The sequence below is a fragment of the Ricinus communis genome, chromosome 6, assembly GCF_019578655.1.
Source record: "Ricinus communis isolate WT05 ecotype wild-type chromosome 6, ASM1957865v1, whole genome shotgun sequence".
Taxonomy (NCBI): domain Eukaryota; kingdom Viridiplantae; phylum Streptophyta; class Magnoliopsida; order Malpighiales; family Euphorbiaceae; genus Ricinus; species Ricinus communis.
In genome coordinates, this window is record NC_063261.1 from 5,435,275 (window position 1) to 5,456,964 (window position 21,690).

A 21,690-nucleotide genomic window follows, 5' to 3' on the forward strand; every position below is an offset into this window, starting at 1 on the left:
TTCCAAAAAAAATAAGTTATAAAATTGTCCTAACCTCCCAGAAAACCAAATAAGAAAATTGCTATTATAAGCACTCTCCGGGAAAAAGAGACTTTCTGAATGGTCACTACTGCGACAATTGAAAATAAACATCATGCCCTAAAGGATAGTTTGGATGGCAATAAATTTACATGGCATAGTTTACATGTTTAAACCCTAAATCTCAAATGACCAAGGTAACACCATTAGGTCTTTGGCCTAGCAAAAGAGCTTTATAGAGGTCACCTGGAGATCTCAAGTTTGAACCTCCACCTCCCCCTTCTCATAATCAAAAACAAATGACAAAGGTAACACATCATCCAATTCATTTTGATTGCACAGAGAAACAATAGTTCTCATAAGAAAATAAAATTTTGAACAAAAAACCTTGGTTCTAGTCTTTAAAGAACAAATGAACCTGTTAAGCAAAGGGGGCTTCAGAACTGTTCAAGATTTTACATATTTCCATTGTTTGAAGTCAGCAGCACAAGGTTATGATCCCCAAGGAAAATGTTATAATATCATTTGAATGGCTTATGGAACAAGTAGCAGCAAACTAGCAGAAGGGTCATTTCAGGAATTTGCATCTTCTTGATTCCTTCCACCAAAAAAGCCCCTGAAAATATCTGCCTGGGATTAGCACCATCTCATCCAAGTACAATATTCCCAACGACCAGTAAGTTTGGATACAATTAAGGGCACATTAGACTGTACTTGCATAAAAGTTGGAAATTATTTTGGACCGCATTACACATTTTTAGCAATTGCACTATTTTTACAAGGCATGTACAAGAATTCTCAAAATTTGTTATGATGCCTGGGAAAATATAGCAGGTGCTTCAACTTCAGTTGCTAACATTTCTGATGCATTGGGAGTTGATTCCTTCGGCTCAGCCTCCATTGTAGAAATCAAAGATGCCGATTGTATCTTCCCAGCTTGCTCCAGCCGCATCAGAATGACCCCCCTGATAGATATTAGAAAGGGGGATTTTACTTTACAGCCAAAAACAACAAAGACACCACCATAAAGGATTATGGAGGAAAATAAAAACAAAAGGAGGACAAGCTATCAACAAATCATTATAGCAGTAGCAGTTCCGATTCCAATTCTTATCTGCATCACCATAACTTGTAGCTACAGTCAGTTTGGCCCTTGAAAAATAAAAGATCTATTCAAAATGAAAATAGTTTGGGATTGAAACCCATTTGGGTTGAATTTAGGATCTAAGCAGACATTAATGTCTTCAGAATCCTTCTCAAAGAAGAAATTTCATCAGAAATCAGTAGACCTCCATAATGCGGGTGGAAAGGAAATTTGGTAGCTTTCACATCTACAAAATTTATGGGACAAAACAAGGGCCCCATAGCCATTTCCTAAATTGTTCAAGAGCCCTATTGCCTAAGAAGCGTTAATAAGAAAAGGGGAAAATAAAAACGTATCACGAAGCTGAATGTGTGCTTTCACAATGATAGCAATGCTCCCTAGGAGTTAAGCATTGGCATGGAGGACATTGAAACTATTATAACCCAAGACATGAAACACAACCTCGAATTTACTTCCTGGTGTGTGCGCGCTCATGGAGCATCATGCTAGAGCAAATTGATCAGCAAAGATAATGTTCCTTTAATAAAATAAGCATAAAAAACTTATATATATATACCTTGCAAAGCGAGATTGTATTGAAATATCCTGAACTTTAATTCTATTTACAGTGCCACTTTGGCTTACTAAAACCACCTGTTCATCACTTTCTCCATCTTCTGAAATAGAGACAAAAGGGCTAGAGAATTAGCACCAAAATCATGAAAATAGTGACAAAATAATATTAGTAAATACCATTAAAAGAAAGTTTTGAGACCATAAACTATGTAACATTACCTGCCAAAGTGAACCCAACTACAAATACCGCTGCCAACTGGTCTTCTGCAGAAAACTGAGAAAGAAAAGAGATAAAATGTCAAATTGCAGAATAACTTTACGGAAAATAAATAATTCATTTTTAGCTTAGTTTGAGAGAGAGAGAGAGAGAGAGAGAGAGAGAGAATTAATATGATTGCCATGATACCTTATAACCAATTAAACCAACTCTGTTTAAAGGTGATAGCCGAAAGCTACTGAGAGGAACTCGCTTTCCATAACCATTCTCAGAGACAAATAACAGCCATGGACCACTGCCCTTACTGCTGTTCAAATGCAATAAAGAGTACAAACTTTATTGTTAGCACTACCGTCATAGCATGAAACTGGAATATTTTCAACTTGTTGAATTTCCAAGTAAAATATAGTAACTCGAATATTGTTTCTAATATTATCACTGAGAACCCCAAAACTAGTACAAAATTTCGATCAGTTAAAGAGGATTTTCAATGCTGCCAGTAATTGTATTCTTCTAACTTTTACAACATATATTTAAGAAAAATACTTTTAGTGGCATATTTAATATTAATTGGTATTGGCCCCATGACCTATAACAAAAGTTTGATTGGTTAAAGGAATTCCTTAGTTCATATTTCTTTCATTAACTTTCACAAGTAAATTTAAATTATAACATATAAATGCAATTTTCAAATAATTGATATTGTTATATATAATTGAGATTATTAGTCAAATATAAGAAATCTCTAAATTTGTCAAAAAGTTGTAATGGATGAAATACAACTGTCTAAACTGGCACAATTGACATGATAACCTTGACTGCTTATCCAGATATAGCACCCAAAATTAGTTCACTTTGGTGAAAGTCATGCCAAGCTTCCGAATAAAGTTCAGGGGAAATTTTGCATCTCGATGATAGAGATTGCAGCCCTATCAAAATCATTCTAGTAACTAAGTTAATTTAATGCTGAAGAAATAATACATAAAGCAAGTGTATAGGATGTTAAAGAAATTACTTGCTCCTAGGATCTTCCAACACCCTCTCCAAGTCCTTTCGCATGGCAACTGGAATTATGTCCATGCTAGCCATCTTATCTCCTCCTTTCAGCCTCATGGCCACTCCACCTCTTGTATTTCGGCTTAGTGCTCGGATCTGAGTTTCATAATAAAATAAAAATCGAAGAGGAAAAATGACTAATAGGGGACGAGATATGAGCTAAAAAGGAATTAGGATGTGAATTAATATTTAAGACATGTTGAGAAAAGAAAGGATTGATAGAGAAGTCAGCCCGAAAAGACCATGAAGGTCTATAACCAGTGGTTGAGAGAACAACCAAATGAAACCTCCAAATGACTTGGTGTTTGTAATAGAATCCCAGAGCTAGATAATTAATTATGCGAAGGATTAACATATCCTAAAAGTGAACCTCATTGATGCCCAATGCTTGAACATTTTTTTCTTGGAGAAAAATTTCTAAATTCCCCAAGAGGTTTGGCCCGAGTCACTTTCAAAGCTGCTTGTTCAGAAAATGGGCACCTTGATCATTATACGATCATCAGTAAAAGAAATGGGAGATGGGTAGTTTATCATGAACCAAATTCTATAATTTAGGAGTGAAACCTAGATATATTTGGAATTTCAAAGACTAAGTACTAAAAGGATCTATATCATTGTACCTGAAGGTCTAAGTGCCCTAAAGTTGAAATAAATGGTCAAAGTGCCTAATTTTGAAACAGTAAAAAAGAGGCAATATTAGACCTAATATTAAGAGGTTTTGCTATTTTCCTCTTGCTTAATTGTAATCTTTCAGTAGGTACTTCATGGATAGGTAACACCGATAACTGGAAATATGGATTTTACAATACGTTTGATGCTAAAATCTAATCCATGTCTATTCTACATTCCATGTGCCTTTTGCAAATTTACACTCCTTCCAATCAAGGCTCTTGGCAAGGAATGCAAGTGAAAGAAGGAAAAGAATTAGATACAGTAAAAGTAAATGAAAGTTCTTTGGTGGCTCATGTCAAAGTGGCTATAAATAGTCCTACCTGAATCTCCATGTGGTTTGAAAGGCAACAAAAAACGAGAGAAAAACATGTACACATACATTCTCACAAGAACTCAGGATGACCATTCCATTTAGTGAAGCCATAGCCACGAGATCATTATTTGTGCAACAGCGGACCCATTTTAGCTCATCACCAGGAACCTGGGAAGTACGAATTTTAATCCCAAAATAAATTAATAGATTAATTAAAGAGAAGAAAAAGGAAGAAGAGGAGGACAAACCAATTGAATTGCTATTATTCCTGTTGAGCGAATGGCTGAGAAAAGATTCAAAGGCACCTTCTTGATGTAACCATTGACCGTGAGCATAAGTAGAAACTGGTCTCCAGAAAACTCACTCACAGGAATAATGGAAGTTATTCTTTCACCATCAGACAAAGATAAAATCTGTCTCAAGCATGAAATATAAATTGGCATCCTCATCGCATGAGAAAATGCGTTTGTAACAGCAAAGAGAAAAGGAGTACAGCACTAATGATTACCTGGACCAGTGGTGTGCCAGCAGCAGTCCTGCTGCATTCAGGAATTTTATAAGCACGAGCAGAGTACACTATTCCCAGATCACTACAAATATAAGTTGTCAGTTGTACAATTGAAAAAGTATGGTAAGAATTCATTATAGAATGAAGAATCACAATATGCAAATGGCATACCAAGCAATATGCAAAATGTGATAATGCAAATTCAGATCCGTAAAAAAACCTTATCAAAGTGGTTAACGTATATAAATATAAACAAGATATCTTCAAAAATGTGGTTATTATCAGGGAAATAAGATATGAACAAGTTGTCAGGTAAGAAAAGAATCATAGTCAAACTTTTAGCCAAACACCATTATTATCAGCACCAGAAATGAAGTGCTAATTTTTCAATGTAAGTACCATTGGATTGCCCATAAGCCATAACAAAAGGAAATGGGAATTGTTCATGTTCACAATGGAGGCAATAGAGGTGAACATGAACAATGTTCACAATTCACAATCACCAAAAGTTCAGCAGACAAAGGAAGATATTAAGGATGATGATTATACAGAGATCTATATGTATCAACAAAAGGCCAAGACATGTCTTCAGAAAAGAAAAAACAATTTCTTGAGTTCATGAACACATATCAGAACAATAATATACAGAAAGGACAAAGCATGGAATAAGTACCTAAAATATAGAACGTGGTCATGTGCACGACAGACTATAGAATCAGACATTGCATCATTGACTCTCAGTTTTCCAACAGATTTACCAATTGTTCCACGGTTTTGAAGATTGAAGGTGTCGGGCTTCATCCGCTTCACATAACCCTTTTCACTAAAGGCCTGAAATTAAATGAGAAGATATTCAACAGTTATCATCATACGACCAGAAAGAATAATTGCACCATTAAACAGAAATCATCAAGAGAAAACAGCTACTAAAAGTTGTTCATGTAAAATACCAGAAGCATTTCTTCATTTGGAACAACATCTATATCATCAAGTTGACCGCCATCTGAGTCCTCCAAGGATGAACGTCTTGGACTGGCAAACTTATTCTTGAGCTCTACTGCTTCTTGTTCAATTAACTAAGACAAGAAAAGAAAGAGGAAAATTAGGATATGATTTGGCACCAATACTAGGACATGGGTCGAAATTCATTGTTAGAAGTTCTTTTTACCCCTGTAACAATTGCACGGCCACTACATCGTTTGAGATGAGGACTGTCCTAATGTAAAACAAAAGGAACATCGCTAACCACAATCACTTTTTAACATTTATAAATAGGTGGACCAGGCTGGTAATAGGTCAAAAATTGATAACATCTAGAAGTCACAGTGCACCATGTTGCTCAGATTGGGATACAGGTGTTACATGTGTATATGCATATAGATGTCAGACCTGTTTGATGTCCAGATTCTGGGCTACAAGGAAAGGGCTCAAAAGAGTCCAAATTTGTGTACATATTAGTATATGTCCACAAATTTTCAGTCATCTTGAATACAGGCTATTGGATAGTTGAAGATGACTCAACCTAGGTTAGACTATTGCACCATTGCAAACTTATCAAAAAAACAGCCAAATGCAATTAAATACAACTCCGTTGCAGGTGAAAGCAAGGTGGACAATGCTTCTCAACAATCACCTACTTGCCTTTTTACAAAACCAGGCAGGTAAAAGAAAAAACAAAGACATGAAAAAGAAAAAAAGAACGAGCAAGTCCTTGTGAAAATTAACTTAGAATATCACATACATCTTCAAATGAAAATTATAACTAACTGGTATTATATTAGCCAGAGCAGAGATTATCAAAATTCTGCTACTACAGTAGCAGCAAAAACAACATAAAAGAATGCAGAGAAAAAGATTAACGATATTCTAAAATATATATATATTTTGAAGCACTTAAACTGAATGGCATATGTCTTGTCCTATAGTATAATTTCTATAGAACAGAGAACTTATTATAGATAATAAGCCTGGTTATATAAATGCAACCACATGAAAATTGATAGAACTAAGGAGATCAATAAATAAATGAAACAAAATAACAATCAGCGTTATACTAAATCGAAACCTACAGAAAAGAGAAACAAGTATATAACTATGAATCCCGAACACAAAATGGATACACATGATGCTTAAGAGATTTTAAGTCAGTCTGAGTTAACTTAATATGTGCTAGGTAAGTTTGTGATAATGTCTATGCAAATATGGAAGAAAGGTAAGCAAACAAATCCATAACTGTTAAATTAAATCATATATAAAGTGACAGGGGTAGCCAGCAAGGAACAAAATAAAAGTGGAGAGAGAAGCTACTATAATGAGGCACATAAGATACGCTGAGAACAGTGTCTAGAATTCTGTACCACCCATCCCACACAGAAATGCCCAAGCAATTAAAAAAATAAGTAACATTTGCTGGAGTACCTGTAATATGTTATGCCTACTTGACAGTAGTTCCTCTAGCCTTGAAATTTGTTCCATCAACAGTTTACTTTCATTGACAAACTTCTTTCTCTGCAGAAGCATTTGTATTAAATGAAAGCATTTGCAAATTGAAAGCTTGTATGTAAACAAAATCTGAAATATTGAACCCAATTGATAAAACTGAAAACAATAAAAAGCACCATAAATAAAATCTAATTAAGAAAACTGAATAATAAAAAGACTGAATGATAAAAAGCATGGTATAAAAAATTGTATAATTGGGAAAACTAAAAAAATTAATAAAAAGCCCAGTATAATAAATATAATTGAGAAAACTGAAAACATAAAAAGCACAGTATATAAAATATAGTTGAGAAAACTAAAAATAATAAAAAAATACAGTATAAAAGATCTAATTGGAAAAACTGAACATAACAAAAAGCCTGGTACTAGTCACCTCAAGAAGAGTAAGTCTTCTTAGACTTATGTCCAATATAGCCTCAGCCTGCTTCTCAGAAAGACTGAATTCTGCATTGAGGAATGTGCAAAAACATTATAAGATAATTCTTCGAATACTTCAACAAAACCAAGCATAACTATGTAAATGAGAGCAAACGCCATATGCTAGAAGGAAAATGTTTTTAAGTGTTACAGGATACATATTAAACTAAATAGGAATGTATATTGATTGGGAAGAATTGACATGGCTGAATTATACGAATTAAACTAGTTATTCTTGCTAAAGCAGGATTAGTTTGTTTGTATTTGTGTGTGTGTGTATAACATTATGAATCAATAAATAAGAAATTCTTTCTCAATTTGTGTGTTTACATGGTATCAGAGTGACTGTTGAGAGATTAGGGTTACTTTAGTAGATGGTTTAATATCTAGTGCTCTTAGGTCTAGTACAATCGCCCAACTCTATCCATTCCTTTGTCATCTGTTTTTGAGTTTACCACAATTTTTTTTTTAATTTAATTTCTTAAAGTTACTCGTGCACTTAACTACTGTCTAATTCTATACTGATCATTGTTTCAGGATCTTATGATGAAGAAAATTATTGGCAAAGGACATGAATCAGAAGGTTTTACATCTTGCATATACAGGTACCAAAACCCGTAGCATGTTCTAGAGTACTAACTACTTTCGAAGCACATTTTCAGTTCAGATATCCTTCTCTCCCTCTTTATCCAATTTCATAGTCTGTCCTCATTAGATTGCGAGTCCTATCAGTTTGCCAAACACCATCATCTTAGGTCGAGTCTTAGGGTCAATAAACTAGCTAGTGCTCCTTTTAAATTAGTTCACTCAAATATTTGGGGTCCATGTCAATAAAATCTAAACCTAGATTTAAATATTTTGACTTTTGTTGATGATTTCTCGCGTATGACTTGGTTTATTTGACAAAGAACCATTCCGAGTTATTTTCAATTTTTTATGCCTTTTGTGCTGAGATCAAAACTCGATTAATGTTTCTATATAAATGTTACAAAGTGATAATACAAAAGAATACTTATCAATGTCTTTTCAGTCTTGCATGATTAAAAAAAATATTCATCAAACTTCTTGCGTAGATACACCATCCCAAAATAGGGTGGCATTATTGAAACTTTAAGAGCCCTATAGTTTCAAATGTATGTTCTAGGACATTTTTGGACTGATGTAGTTTCGACGTCTTGCTTTTGAATTAGCCATATCCCTTCATCTGCTTTTAATGGTTAGATTCCTTACCAAGTACTTTTTCCAAACAAATCATTATTTCTTATTGAACTTAGGATATTTGATTGCACCTGTTTTATTCGAGATGTTCGCCAAATCACAAAACTAGATCCAAAATCATTGAAGTATATCTTTCTTGAGTACTCTTGTGTTTGAAAAGGATATATAGATGTTATTAACCCAGTCTTAACAAGTATCTAGTGTTGACTAAAGCCACTTTTCTAGAGGATAGATCATTTTTTCAACCTTTCACACGCCTAAGTCAGGGGGAGAATGAGGATGATGTGTTGGTATATTTTATCACGTCTCTTGTTTCTGTTTTTGTTTCAGATGTCTCCATTCCTACTCATCCATCAATCACTCGGGTCTACTCTAGATGGCAAAATACTCCTGATCCTTGTCCTGAACCAGATTCTTCGCCATCAGATCCCGTGTCAAGTGGTGATCTTCCTATTACCCTTCGTAAAGGTGTAAACGTCATTGTACTTACCCTATTTCTTCCTTTGTGTCTTACAACCATTTGTCACCTACTACTTATTCTTTTATTGCATATACTTCGACTCTATTTTTGTTCCTAAGATTGTACAAGAAGCTTTAACCCATCTTGGATGGCACAATGCTATGATAGAAGAGATGAATGCTTTAGATGGTAATGGTAGCACTTGGAACTTAGTTGATTTACCTACAGGAAGCCCATTAGGTGTGAGTGGGTCTTTGTAATTAAAATAAATCCAAATGAATCAATTGCATGATTAAAAGCCCATACTGTAGCAAAGGAATATACTCAAATTTATGGAGTTGATTATTCTGACGCCTTTTCAACTATTGCTAAGTTAACTTTTGTCAGTTTATTCATATCTACGGCAGTCATTCATAAATGTCCTCGACATCAGCTAGACATCAAGAATGCCTTTTTCTTTTTCATGAAGATCTTAAGGAGGAGGTGTATATGGAACAACCTCCTGGTTTGTTACTTAGGGGAGTATAGGAATGTATGTCGTCTTCAAAAGTTTATGGGAAATGACTTAATTGAGATTTGGTCAAAAGTTTAGGGGGTTATTCATATCTTTTGCCCAACAAAAATAAAAGCATGTCCTTTTACACTAAACAATAATCACAAAGCGATCCTAAAGAGGTCTCCTCCACATACTAGATGACTATGTAGTTGTCAACCTTGTATCCAGCCATCCTGCAATATGTCCTATATTGAAAAGTGATTATGAATTGATGTACTTATAAGAGCCTAATGAATTATTACTAACATCTAGGCGTTAACTTTCGAACCATATGGACAGGTCCAACCTGCATTTAGTTGTTGGTCAGTAATTCATGTAGGCTTAGGCATTAGAAATGGTATCATAGCAACCTATCAGTCCGAGTATAAAACTAAGTTGTGATGGTCAGACTCTTAATAATAGAAGAAGTACCCATGTCAATAAGACACAACATTGGTACTGGTATGGGATCCTTCCCCGATCCTTCATTTCAAAAGTGGACACGGCTGATTTCAAAAGGAAAACAAGCGCATGTAGGACAGCTTTTACAGCAACAAATGGGAAAGTTATTTGTAGGAAGAACTCTTGTTGGTTACTTCTATGGTAGAGAAGATGAAGAGTCTTTCTTTTTTTTCTTTTTATTTTATATAGAAGAGATATGAAGATTTAAAGAAGAAAAGCACATCTTTTACAGCTAAGACATGGGAAAGTTAAAGATACATAAGAAACTAAGTGAAATTTGGTTATTGCAAAGACCACATGTTAAAAGAAGGCAGCACATTTCTTTGAATCAAAGAAACAGTGTGAAATTTGGTTATTGGAAAGACGACTATTAAAATTGCCTTGGGATGATAATTTGTAAATAATGTATAACACTTGTCATTTTAATAGTTATCATGATAAAGGTTGTGTGCATGTATAACACTTATTTATTTTATTGAATTAATTAGTATTTATCAATAAGTTTTAATTTCAAAATAAAATTTAGAATTTTTAAAATTATTGAATAGTAAATTATTACTTATTTGGAAATAATTATTATGTCACTTAACTAATGTGCAATTAAAATTAAAGTGAAAATATTTTAAGCAAATCATACAAAAAATGAGCAAGTAAAATGTTTTAATCAAATCAGTTTCACGTGTGTGCATGAATTTGAAAAATATCCCCGTACCTATACCCAAATTTTGAATCCTTTTTAGCCGTGTCCACATATCCTAGATTCTAAAAAATGAGAAGTTCTACTCAAGGATATGTATCCTTATCGGATACTCGTATCCGAGTGCAAGCAACATAGAAACTAAGTGTTGTATGCAGGCAAAAAGCATAATTGGGCCTTGAACTTTGCACTTTTCTGCATCTAGCCCCCTCAAGTTAACAATGGCTCAATTAGGCATTTCAACTTTGTAATTTGGTGTAATCGAGCCCCTCACTTAACAGTTGTTAGTGCGTGTATTGTACTTGCTTTTGGAATCGCATGTAACCTATTATATTGAATATATTAATAATTTTTTTTGTTTTAAATTAATAATAAATGAGAAAATGCGAAGCAAGAACAATAACAATAACAAAACCAACAGCAAACGTAAGAATCTCATACCTCAATAATCCCAATCCCTAATATTTGACTCTCTTTCTTTACAACCTCGTAATGACAATCCTAAAACTAACTTGATATATGGATTTATTGATATAAATATCGCAGTCAGACATTACCCAAACTTGAAAACCTTGCCAACTGAGCATCAATACCAATTCGTGACTTACCCAAACTATAATTTTACACAATAATCAATAAAAAGCTTCATTTTCACCATCCATCATTCCCTCACTACTGTCACCACCACCAACCTCCTTCTTCTGCTGCCAATTCTACACCACTCAAGTTTTTTTTTTTTTCGGTTATTGTGATTTTAGGTATTGGGTTTGTTGTCAACAATTAGTGGGTATTGGTATATAATATGAGAGAATGAAGAAAAGGAAGAAGAAGATGATGAAACAATGTAATCAGATCTAGTTTGTGGAAGTGATAAGAGAAAAGATAATGAAAAGAGAGAAACTGAAATTGTTTTGTTCTCTTGGTGTGATACTTTATTTTTATATTAACATCGTTGACCAAAAAAAATTGTTTTTTATTAGATCTGTTAACGTAAAGGCTCAATTACACTATATCACATACAGACACTGTTTTGAACTTGAGGGATGTCGATACAAAAAAAATGTAAGGTTTAAGGGTCCAATTATGCTTTTTTCCTTTGTATGAAGCTAGGTGCTATATCGTGTTAAGTCAGTGGGAGCCACCTCCAAAATCTGTACGAGCCATCGCTAAAATCTATGACTCAGCCGGTGGGCTACGATTATGGAGTATTGGGCTATAGTCTAAATTTGATGAGACGTCAAAACTTTGTGTGAGTTTGTAACATGCCATCTTGAGTGGGGAGTTTGTAACATGACATTCCACATTAAAAAGTGATTGTGGATTTGATGTTCTTATAAGAGACTAAATGCGTTGCTACTAACACCTAGGGTAGATTTTTGGGCCATATGAACAAATCCAACCCCACCTCTAGCTGTTGGGTCAGTAATTCATGTAGGTTAGGATGTTACACATCCACTATACTCCAAAATGCAAGCATAAAAGGAAACGTGATGGAAAGGACAAATGAAGTTGAAAACTAAAAGTATATATTGGAACACAAACAAATCACCAACTACATATTAGAAGCAAAACTAATCACTTTACATGCGCATGAAAATTACAAAGCAATATAATTTAGACAAATATTGTATGGAAGGAAAAGTCCAGAAATATAAAAAGTAAAGAAGCTTACCGGTCCTCAAACCAGCAGATGCAGCTGCATTGCTTGAAGCCTCCTTAATTATTCGAATTACTCCATCCAAATTATCGAGACCGATCACAATACCCTAAATGAACATGTAGGAGACATAAAAAATCAGGAGAAAGGATAGACATATATATTAAGGAAGTCTTTGAACATCTCTTGAAACTGAAGTCAACCATTTTCTTCCAAAATAATGACAACTCAAATTTGTATCGTGGTGCTATATGGCATTTATAGACAACAGAAAAAAAAAATGTACCCAACTTACAAGGCATGCCTCCCCACCTACCACCCCTGCCCCACAAAAAGAAACCCACATAAGGAACAAAAAGCTCCCTCAACCCAAGCATGGGCAGGAAAGAGAGAGCTTGATTTTTTTCTAGTGGCTATGTGAACTAACCAATTACCTTAACATACCTCAACAATATGTCTTCTTTCCTGTGCTTGCAAAAGCTTGAACCTGGCACGTCTTTCAACAACAGAACATCTAAAATCTAAGAATGCCTGGCAAAAGAGAACAAACTATTTACTACAAACCCATTTTTTAAAAGCTGGAAAAGTACAAACAAAAGAAAATAAAAATAGTTGAAAGCTTAAAATAGCAGGAGATCTATGCAGATGAAAACTTAAAAACAAGAACTTTACGAGTTTATTTAAAAAAATCATGCATAACAACTCGCCTGAAGCAAATCTTTTAGACCCATTTGCTTAGGTTGTCCATCAAGAATACTGCAATATAGAGCAAGTCACAGTCAGCACTGAATGCCACAACACTAACACAGAATATGCAGTAGAAATAAATTTTTGAACAGAAAGGTTACTATGAGAAAGAACCAGATGCAGTACCAAGACTTTACAGTATGCATCAGGTATTTGATATTGCTAAAGAATTTACCTGTCATGTTTGCTGAACAGGATAGCTAACTCTTAATACAAAACATCCCTAAGAAGCTGCCTGGATAATAGTTAATGCAAGATTCTTACATGCACCAATATCAATTTTAATACAACAGAATCCCTAGGTTGGACTTGGCAATAATTAGATTTTTTCCTTTTCCCAATGCTAATATATTTTGAGGTACATGACTCTTCGCTGGATAGTGAGAAGTGTGATTATAAGAAACACATTACATCAGTGTCCCTCATAGTTATAGAGTCTTAAAAGTTAATACAAATATTTCATATTAGAAAGCGGAAGAAAGCTCATCTGGATATCAATCATTCTAGTATAGCAGTTTCTGTTTTCTGTTACCTAACTGGACAAAAAAAATTTCCCTCTTGTTTTCTGGTGATCTTTCTGTATACTCTTACTATAATGTGTTTTAGTGCTTGCACGGATAACAATGTCGCAAATAGGAATTTTAGAAAGTTCACTTTAACAGAGCTAGTTCTCTGTTCCCAACCCACAATTTCCCACAAGAAAGCCTTAAAGCTAACTCCTAGTTATGATACCACTGCAGTGGAATACAGTCTTACCTGTATGAAGAGGCCACTATGAAGCCCAAATCTATATATTGGTAAGTACACATCCAGGACTTCTAAAACAAGTGGAAGCTTTTTTCACTAGGAAGCATTTTTCTCAGTGATATTGCTAAGAAAAATGTCAACTAGAAGTGAGTAATATTGCTAGAAAATGAAAGCAGTGCAGTTTACAATTAAATATGAAAGAAGGGAAAGAAAACAGTTACACCGTCATTTGCAAACCACAAATTGGAAAGCAATATCAGATAAGTTAAAACTGCAAAGCTATAAATGTAGCAGACATGCAGACTCTTGAACGTAAAACGAATTTGAATCAGAATATGAAAATAAAACCACTAACCCGACCATATTGCAGCTAAAGCTAGATTGAAGAGGAGTAAGACGATAAAGATTATTCAACACTATTGATGGGTCAGATCCCCGTTTCACCTGTAAGATGAGGGATAGCACATTTAGTAAGTGCAAAGCATTTGCTTTATAACACAGCACCTTGCAATTATTAAAATACCTCAATCACTATGCGCATTCCAGAACGATCACTTTCATCACGGATGTCACTGACTCCATCTAAATTCTGTCAGAAAAAAATTAATGAATCCATTATTCAATATTTTTAGTGAAAATGACAAATTTACTCAACTTGGACCTACAACATATCAGATAGTATCAAAGGCTTCATTGTACATTACGAGATCAAATTATAAGTAGTCATTTTATATAACAAGTACATATTTCAGGCTCAAAGCATTGCAAGGTGAATCTCAATATTCATTTCATTAGATAATTGAAGAAAATAGCCTTTAACATCGACTATAACTTAATAAGAAAATTTATTAATCAAATATAACATCAAAATTGATTCTGTAACTAAATATTATGCAAGGTTCATAACTTTTGATGTAAAAACCTCAAAACATTATCATTTGGGGGAAAATTTCCAACACTATTTTATTTCATTTCACACAGAAAATCCATGGCTTGGACAGAGAAGAACCAATTATACTAGCACATAGGCATAAATGAACTTAAGTAAAATTGATCAGAACTACCAGTTATATATACACAAGATTCATGAAGTGGAAACAATAAAACAATAAATAAATAAATAAAGTTTTAGTTATGATGGAACTCATGTTCAATATTGTCCTCTAGTTTACCATCTTTCTCCCACTTTTTGCTTTTGCTCTTGATTGGAATACCGTCATATTTTCACAATGTTAGGTACCTTATTATTTTATTTTATCCCTTTTTCTCTCTTAATTGAGAGAGAAACACAAGCAAAGAATTACTGGTTCGCAAACAGCAAGTGATAACCCTTCATATGACTCAACTCAAGTAGTACACAATTAGCAGGCAATCAAGCACAAAAAAAGCCATTTGATCCCCGAAAGTATTGTTGCTAAAAAGCAGTATTAACACATTTTTGTTGCTGTTCAACCAACTTCAGCAATACAAAACTCACCACATTTCAGTCTGCAGTTGCAAAAAAACTGGATATTAAACTACTTCAAATAATATGAAAATACCTTATTCTCTACAAGTTCAGCAATCTTTTCCACAAGTGATGCTTTGTTGGTTTGATAAGGAATCTGTTCGATTGGAAAACATTACTCTCTTTTATAACTTAAAAATGAATATGTGCAACCAACAATCCACTCAAATGATCACCTCTTTTATGATAACTGCGGTTCTCTTGGTCTTTGAGTCAAGTGATTCAACTTCTGTTTTTCCTCTAACTATGATGCGTCCTCGTCCAGTTCGATATGCCTCTAAGATCCTTGAAAAATAACCACATATCAGAAACCATATACATCTAATGAGAATACGTACAGCAGCAAAATGTGCTTAGTGTCTTAAGTGTGAATTTAATCAATCTTTTCCAATTGCTGGTAGATTCTTTTTCTATTCTTATCATTAAATGCTCTAGAATATGCTCAATATTGCTCACTTATAAATGCATTCATGAGGCATATTATCAAGGTCAAGCACGAGAAGGATTGAAGAGAGAAGGATAATTCCCGCACGCATATGCATGTTGATGTAAGACATAACTTGAAGTCTTTATTGCTCTAAAATCAAGGATTTGTGATTTGATCCTTTAAGATCATCTCCTCATCAGGAGTAGAAGGTACTACAAACGAACCTAGGGCCCAAAAGTATTAAAGAATATAGAAAATTCTTATAAACAGACTAAGGTTATCAAGCCTAATTTGCTCATAAATAAATCAAGATCGAAATGAAGAAATGAAAAGGCAAGATACCAAAAAGTTAAACACCTCCAAATAAAGCCTGAAACCTTTTTATTACAGTGATTTTGGAACTATGGCAGATTTCTGCGTTTGTGGTAAATGAAATTGATTTGAGGAAAAACAGTAACCAAAATGCTGCGCTAGAAGGTAAGTTTAGGATGTATGAAGTGACAAAGCACAATCCTAATACATACAATTTCCCTATAATTAGAAAATTTAAGCTTGTCTAAAGGATATAAAATTCAGTAAGAAGAAAACCCTAGTGCTGTCTGAGAGCCCACCCCCAAAACAACCAAACCGGAAAAAAGGAAGGAAGATAACCAAAACAAAGTTGAAATGCCTTAACAGCTGATCCATAGCCAATAACAACAATACTGATGACTGCTCCACAACATTGAAACACAGCAGCTTGACTCCTTTCAGAAGATGATTCAGAAAAAACTATTAAATGTATAACAAAGATTCAGAACAAACTATTAAATGATTAACTAACAAGGAACCAAAGCCAGGTGCTTGAAGGGCTCCAGCAAACCTTGTGATGAGGGAATAGAGACAGAAAATCCAAGGATTACATTCATGAACCGAAATGTTTCCTGATATAGGTACCATAAGCCACTCTGTAGCTCCCAAAGAAGGTATATAACCAGTCTACACCTATGGAAGTTAACAAGCCAGCATAAATAACTTGGCAAGAGTTGTTGCAACAAGGCTATATACATTCTTATTAGTGTGCATGATCCTTCAAGGTTCACCATAGTTTTGCAGCATTACTGAAATCATCAGTGTTATAGTTTCTGCCCTTGTGAAAGCTGCCCAGTTGCACAGTATAGTGGCCACTTGTTTACATTTGTACTTCTATTGGAGTAGTGAAAAGGACAGAGTTATACAAATGGTGGGGCGTTGTCTCAAAAGAACCCACTTTAAATATCTTGTCTCCTTCTTTAAAGGAGATGAGGGAAGTGGCGAGGATATTAGCCACAGGACTGAATCAGGATGGATCAAAGCAGAGAAATGCCATTGGTAACAGAAAGATACAAAATATACTATAAGGGAAGTGTTATTGTAATGCGACACGGCCCGCTATGATGCATGGAAGCAAATCTGGGATGGTGAAGACACAATGTGGCCACAAGATTAAAATCTTACCCAAACAAGGATGCTAATATGGGTGCGTAAGTACCCAGAAAATGGATACAGTCCTTATTGAGTTTTTAAGGCAGAAGTATGGAGTGGAATATATTGAAAACTAGTTATGAGAATGAAGACTGAGATTGTTTGAACATGTGAGCCCTAGACTAGTTAATGGCCCAGAAAGAAAGGTAGATCATATTAGGGTAGATGGACAATACACTATCTTGGAGAAAAGTGATGCAAGAAAATCTAGTGGCTTTACATCTTTCCGAAGATTTAGCCCAAAAAGTGTACAGAATGAACAAACAGAATCCATTTAGCCGACAGAACCCAAGAAGTAGCCTTTACAAGCTACGGCTTATGATCAAAGCGTCTCATTACCATGCTTGATTGGTGTGATAAGAAGCTGAAATCAAAGATTTAACTCACCCAAGGTTCCCCATTATTAGTCCTCCAGTTGGAAAGTCGGGTCCAGGCATGTATTCCAACAACTCCTGCAACTGTAATAAGATACATATAAGACATGACCAAATACACAAAATAAAAGTTAACTTAGATAAAGTGTATGTCCACATGCATTGCATTTGTCCATATATCTAGTCACATACACAATCTCATAATATAATAAGATGCTTTAGAGAAAAGCACATGAAATAAGGAAAAGATATATAAGGATACAAATCATCTGTCAAAGCAAGGGAGAACCTTGTTTATTACCCAAAACCAAGTCTAACTTTCATGTCAATTATAAAATCTTTGACAAGCAATGTTTTAGAACTTTCTGAAGCATTTGAATTTCAGAGTTACTCATATATCAAACACAATGTACTCAGCCCAATTAAGTCTTAATCCCAATCTAGTTGAGTTTAATTATGTAAATCCTTATTCAGAGAGACAACATGAAGCTCCAAAATTATGGTAAAGGCAAATCCTGGCATTATAAATACAAATATAAACTGTATATTTTACATTTATGTGTATTTAAGTTGATTAGTTACTGGTTAAGTACATATAAGATCAGCAATCATGTTGAAATTCTACTTTAACGAGTCCTAGAATTTAGGAGCTCTATCTAGAATAAAAGGATTTGGTTAGTTTTAGTTCTTATCTTTTATGATTCCTAGTTTAGTGGGATAATTATCTAAATAAGTTAGATAATCATATCTCTTAGTTATCAGCATATCTAAAGCTGGTGTCTTTTGTATGTATATGTACCTTTCTGCTCATTAGAGGAATAAGAAGTGAAATTATTTCTTTTCTTCTCAAATCACTTCATAGTATCAGAGCCTTCTCTGAACCGAAATATCTCATGATTAAATACGGGATGGCTATTGAGAGTTCAACTGCCTCAGGGTCAGAGCAATCTCTTCATGGTAATAATGGAGCTGATGGTCCCAATAATTGTCATCTTCCCATTACTGCTCATAAATTGAATGGGCAAAATTATCTTCCATGGTTACAATCTATGATGATGTTTATTTGTGGAAAGGGAAGGACGACTGCCTTACTGGAGCTGTTGTAATACCCAAGGAGGAGGATCCTAAGTACAAAGGTTGAAAGGCTGAAAACAATATGGTAATGGCTTGGCTCATTAACTCCATGAATAATGACATTGGAGAAAATTTCTTGCTTGTTGAGACAGCAAAAGAAATATGGGATGCAGCCAAGAAGATCTACTCAAATAATGATAACACATCCTAATTGTTTGCTACAGAAAGCAATCTTCATGATCTGTGACAGGGGGGACTCTACAATCACCCAATACTTTCATACTCTTACAAAACAATTGGACTTGTTTGAAGAGTATAAATGGGGAACTTGCTGAAGATGGAAATGAGTTTAAAACAATTATAGAGCAAAGAATTTTCAAATTTTTGTTAGGATTGAATCAGAATCTTGATGAAGAGGAAGAATATTAGCAATCAAACTTCTTCCAAATATTCGAGAGGATTTTTCTGAAGTCTGTAGAGAAGAGAGCAAAAAGAAAGTAATGATGGGTTCATCTACTATCACATCACCGGCAGAAAATTATGGTTCAGCCCTTGTAACCCATAGCACTAGTAAATTTCAGCAAAAGAACAGTGGCAAATCATGGTGTAACTATTGTTGCAAACCTAGTCATACCAAGGAAATATGTTGGAAACTTCATGGGAAACTAGCAAACTAGAAGCCCTCTCACAAAGCAAGTGACAAGTAGAGCCGTGGAAATGTAGCTGCTAGTACGGAAACATGTCATGCAACTAAATCTTGTCCATTCAATAAAGAACAGATGGAGATGTTACAAAAGCTTTTCTAGTTAACCTTGGAACTAGTACATTGGCTCAAAAAGGTAATTTTGGAAGTGCCTTAATAGTAAATAAAGGAAAGATAAGTTCCAGGATTGTAGATTCTGGAGCTTCAGATTTTATGACAGGAGACCCAAGTATCTTTAGTCACTACAGTCCTTGTGATGGTAATTTCTCAGTTCGTATAGCTGATGGCTCTATTTCAAAGGAAGTTGGTATAGGTTCAGTTACTGTATCAAACAACTTGACTCTCTATTAAGTTCTATTGGTTCCCAACTTGGACTGTAACTTGCTTTCACTTAGCAAACTTGCACATGAGTTAAATTGTATTTCTAAATTCTTTCCTAAATATTGTGAATTTTAGAACCTAAATTCAAGGAGGATGATTGACAGTGCTGAGATGAGCTTGGGACTCTACATTTTCAAGGTTTCTCCCTATCCTGCAAAACAACTTGATAAGGCAGCATATGTTTCTCAAAAAAATTAGTCTAGTTTCTATCCTAAGTCTATTGCTAAAACCAATAATGGAAGTGCTATTATGCTATGGCACTATAGATTAGGATATCCAATTTTTATGTACCTTGAGAAGTTGTTTCCTTCATTGTTCAATGATAAAAGTTCAAAAAAATTTCAATGTGAAATATATCAGCTGTCGAAGCATATTCGTACCTCCTAACCTATTCAACCATATAAATCATCTTTATCCATTTTCTATGATCCATAGTGATGTTTGAGGACCTGCTAGGGTGAATATCGTTACAGGTGCTAGATGGTTTGTGCTGTTTGTTGATAACCACACTAGAGTTTATTGGGGTTTTTCTCATTAAGGAAAAGTCTAAAGTCAACCAAATTTTTAGAGATTTCCACAAAATGATTCAAACTCAATTTCATGCAAAATTACAAAATCTTAAGAACTGACAATGGGAAAGAGTATTTTACCTCTTTTCTTCGGGACTACTTACTAAATGAGGGTATAACTCACCAAAGCTTGTGTGTTGATACACCACAACGGAATGGAGTACCTGAGAGAAAAAACACACCTTCCTGAAATGGCTAGGTCTTTGATGTTTTCAACTAATGCCCCAAAAGTTTTTTTGGGGGAGGCTGTTCTCATAGCAGCATATCTCATTAATAGGATCCCCTCAAGTGTTCTTAAGTTCCAAACCCCATGTCAAACCCTTTTACATCATCTTCCTAATTCTAGGATTATTTCTAGTATTCCTACAAAGATTTTTGGGTGCACAGCTTTTGTTCATATCAATAATCAGAATAGGAACAAGCTTGATCCAAGACCCATCAAATGTATTGTTTTAGGATATTCTCCAACAAAAAAGGGGTATAAGTGTTGCTCAACAATCACAAAAAAAAAAAATTATCATTCCTTGGATGTCATATTCATTGAACATCAATCATATTTTGCCAAAACTGATATTTAAGGGGCAATGATAATGATTATCAATTTTGGGATGTTATAATTCCTACTCCTTCAATTGAACTTCCTATTCAAAGAAAGTCTCCATCTTTATCTGAAACACAGCCTTATCAACCTGCATATGATCTAATAAGTCAGCCTTTAGATAATGATAACTTTTCCATACCTGAATCATTATCACCTTAGTGTCCTAGTTCTTCTCAACCACCTGATCAATACAAACAAAGAACTACCAAAGACCTGATTATATACACAAGAAAACAGAAACCTCAAAGAGAAGTAGTAGAACAAGCTCCTTTTAAGCTAGCCCAAGAAGCTGACCCGAATTCTCAGGTCATGAAATCGAGCAGCATTCAGATACTGCTGAAACACTTCAAGGTAATCTCTCCAATCTGATACAAATTAGGAAAGAAAAAACTGATGACGATTTGCCTATTACACTAAGGAACTAGGGAATATACAAAACATCCTCTGTATCCTATTGCAAATTATATTTCTTATGCAAGGCTGTCACTAAGTTTTCGAGCTTATGTCACAAATCTGAAAAAAATTCATATTCCAAACAATATACAAGAAGCTCTTAGCATAGCAGAATGAAGTCAGCAGTATATGAAGAGATGCAAGCTTTAGAAAGGAATGGGACTTAGGAATTTTCTGAACTACCAAAAGAGAAATATCTAGTTGGCTGCAAG

At 34.5% G+C, this 21,690-nt stretch overlaps 1 protein-coding gene across 2 annotated transcripts in view; it reads right to left on the bottom strand.

Annotated features, from left to right (window-relative positions):
• Positions 1-334: 334 nt before the first annotated feature.
• The window catches only part of LOC8285983 (DNA gyrase subunit A, chloroplastic/mitochondrial), a 33,208-nt gene continuing 11,852 nt past the window's right edge, over positions 335-21,690 (bottom strand). The window contains exons 8-27 of one of the 2 annotated variants that reach the window (XM_048375559.1): positions 17,711-17,781; positions 15,570-15,678; positions 15,428-15,490; positions 14,410-14,475; positions 14,242-14,330; positions 13,100-13,148; positions 12,837-12,923; positions 12,408-12,501; positions 7,320-7,390; positions 6,863-6,952; positions 5,395-5,520; positions 5,118-5,275; positions 4,445-4,526; positions 4,185-4,349; positions 4,003-4,104; positions 2,911-3,047; positions 2,085-2,199; positions 1,898-1,952; positions 1,680-1,779; positions 335-983 (exon numbers count right to left, since the gene is read on the bottom strand). In XM_048375559.1, coding sequence (XP_048231516.1) covers positions 827-983; positions 1,680-1,779; positions 1,898-1,952; positions 2,085-2,199; positions 2,911-3,047; positions 4,003-4,104; positions 4,185-4,349; positions 4,445-4,526; positions 5,118-5,275; positions 5,395-5,520; positions 6,863-6,952; positions 7,320-7,390; positions 12,408-12,501; positions 12,837-12,923; positions 13,100-13,148; positions 14,242-14,330; positions 14,410-14,475; positions 15,428-15,490; positions 15,570-15,678; positions 17,711-17,781 — 1,986 coding nt within the window. In that variant the 3' untranslated portion in view covers positions 335-826. Of the gene's footprint in view, positions 984-1,679; positions 1,780-1,897; positions 1,953-2,084; positions 2,203-2,910; positions 3,048-4,002; positions 4,105-4,184; positions 4,350-4,444; positions 4,527-5,117; positions 5,276-5,394; positions 5,521-6,862; positions 6,953-7,319; positions 7,391-12,407; positions 12,502-12,836; positions 12,924-13,099; positions 13,149-14,241; positions 14,331-14,409; positions 14,476-15,427; positions 15,491-15,569; positions 15,679-17,710; positions 17,782-21,690 lie in introns of both variants that reach the window. The other variant, XM_048375558.1, reaches the window with a different exon arrangement.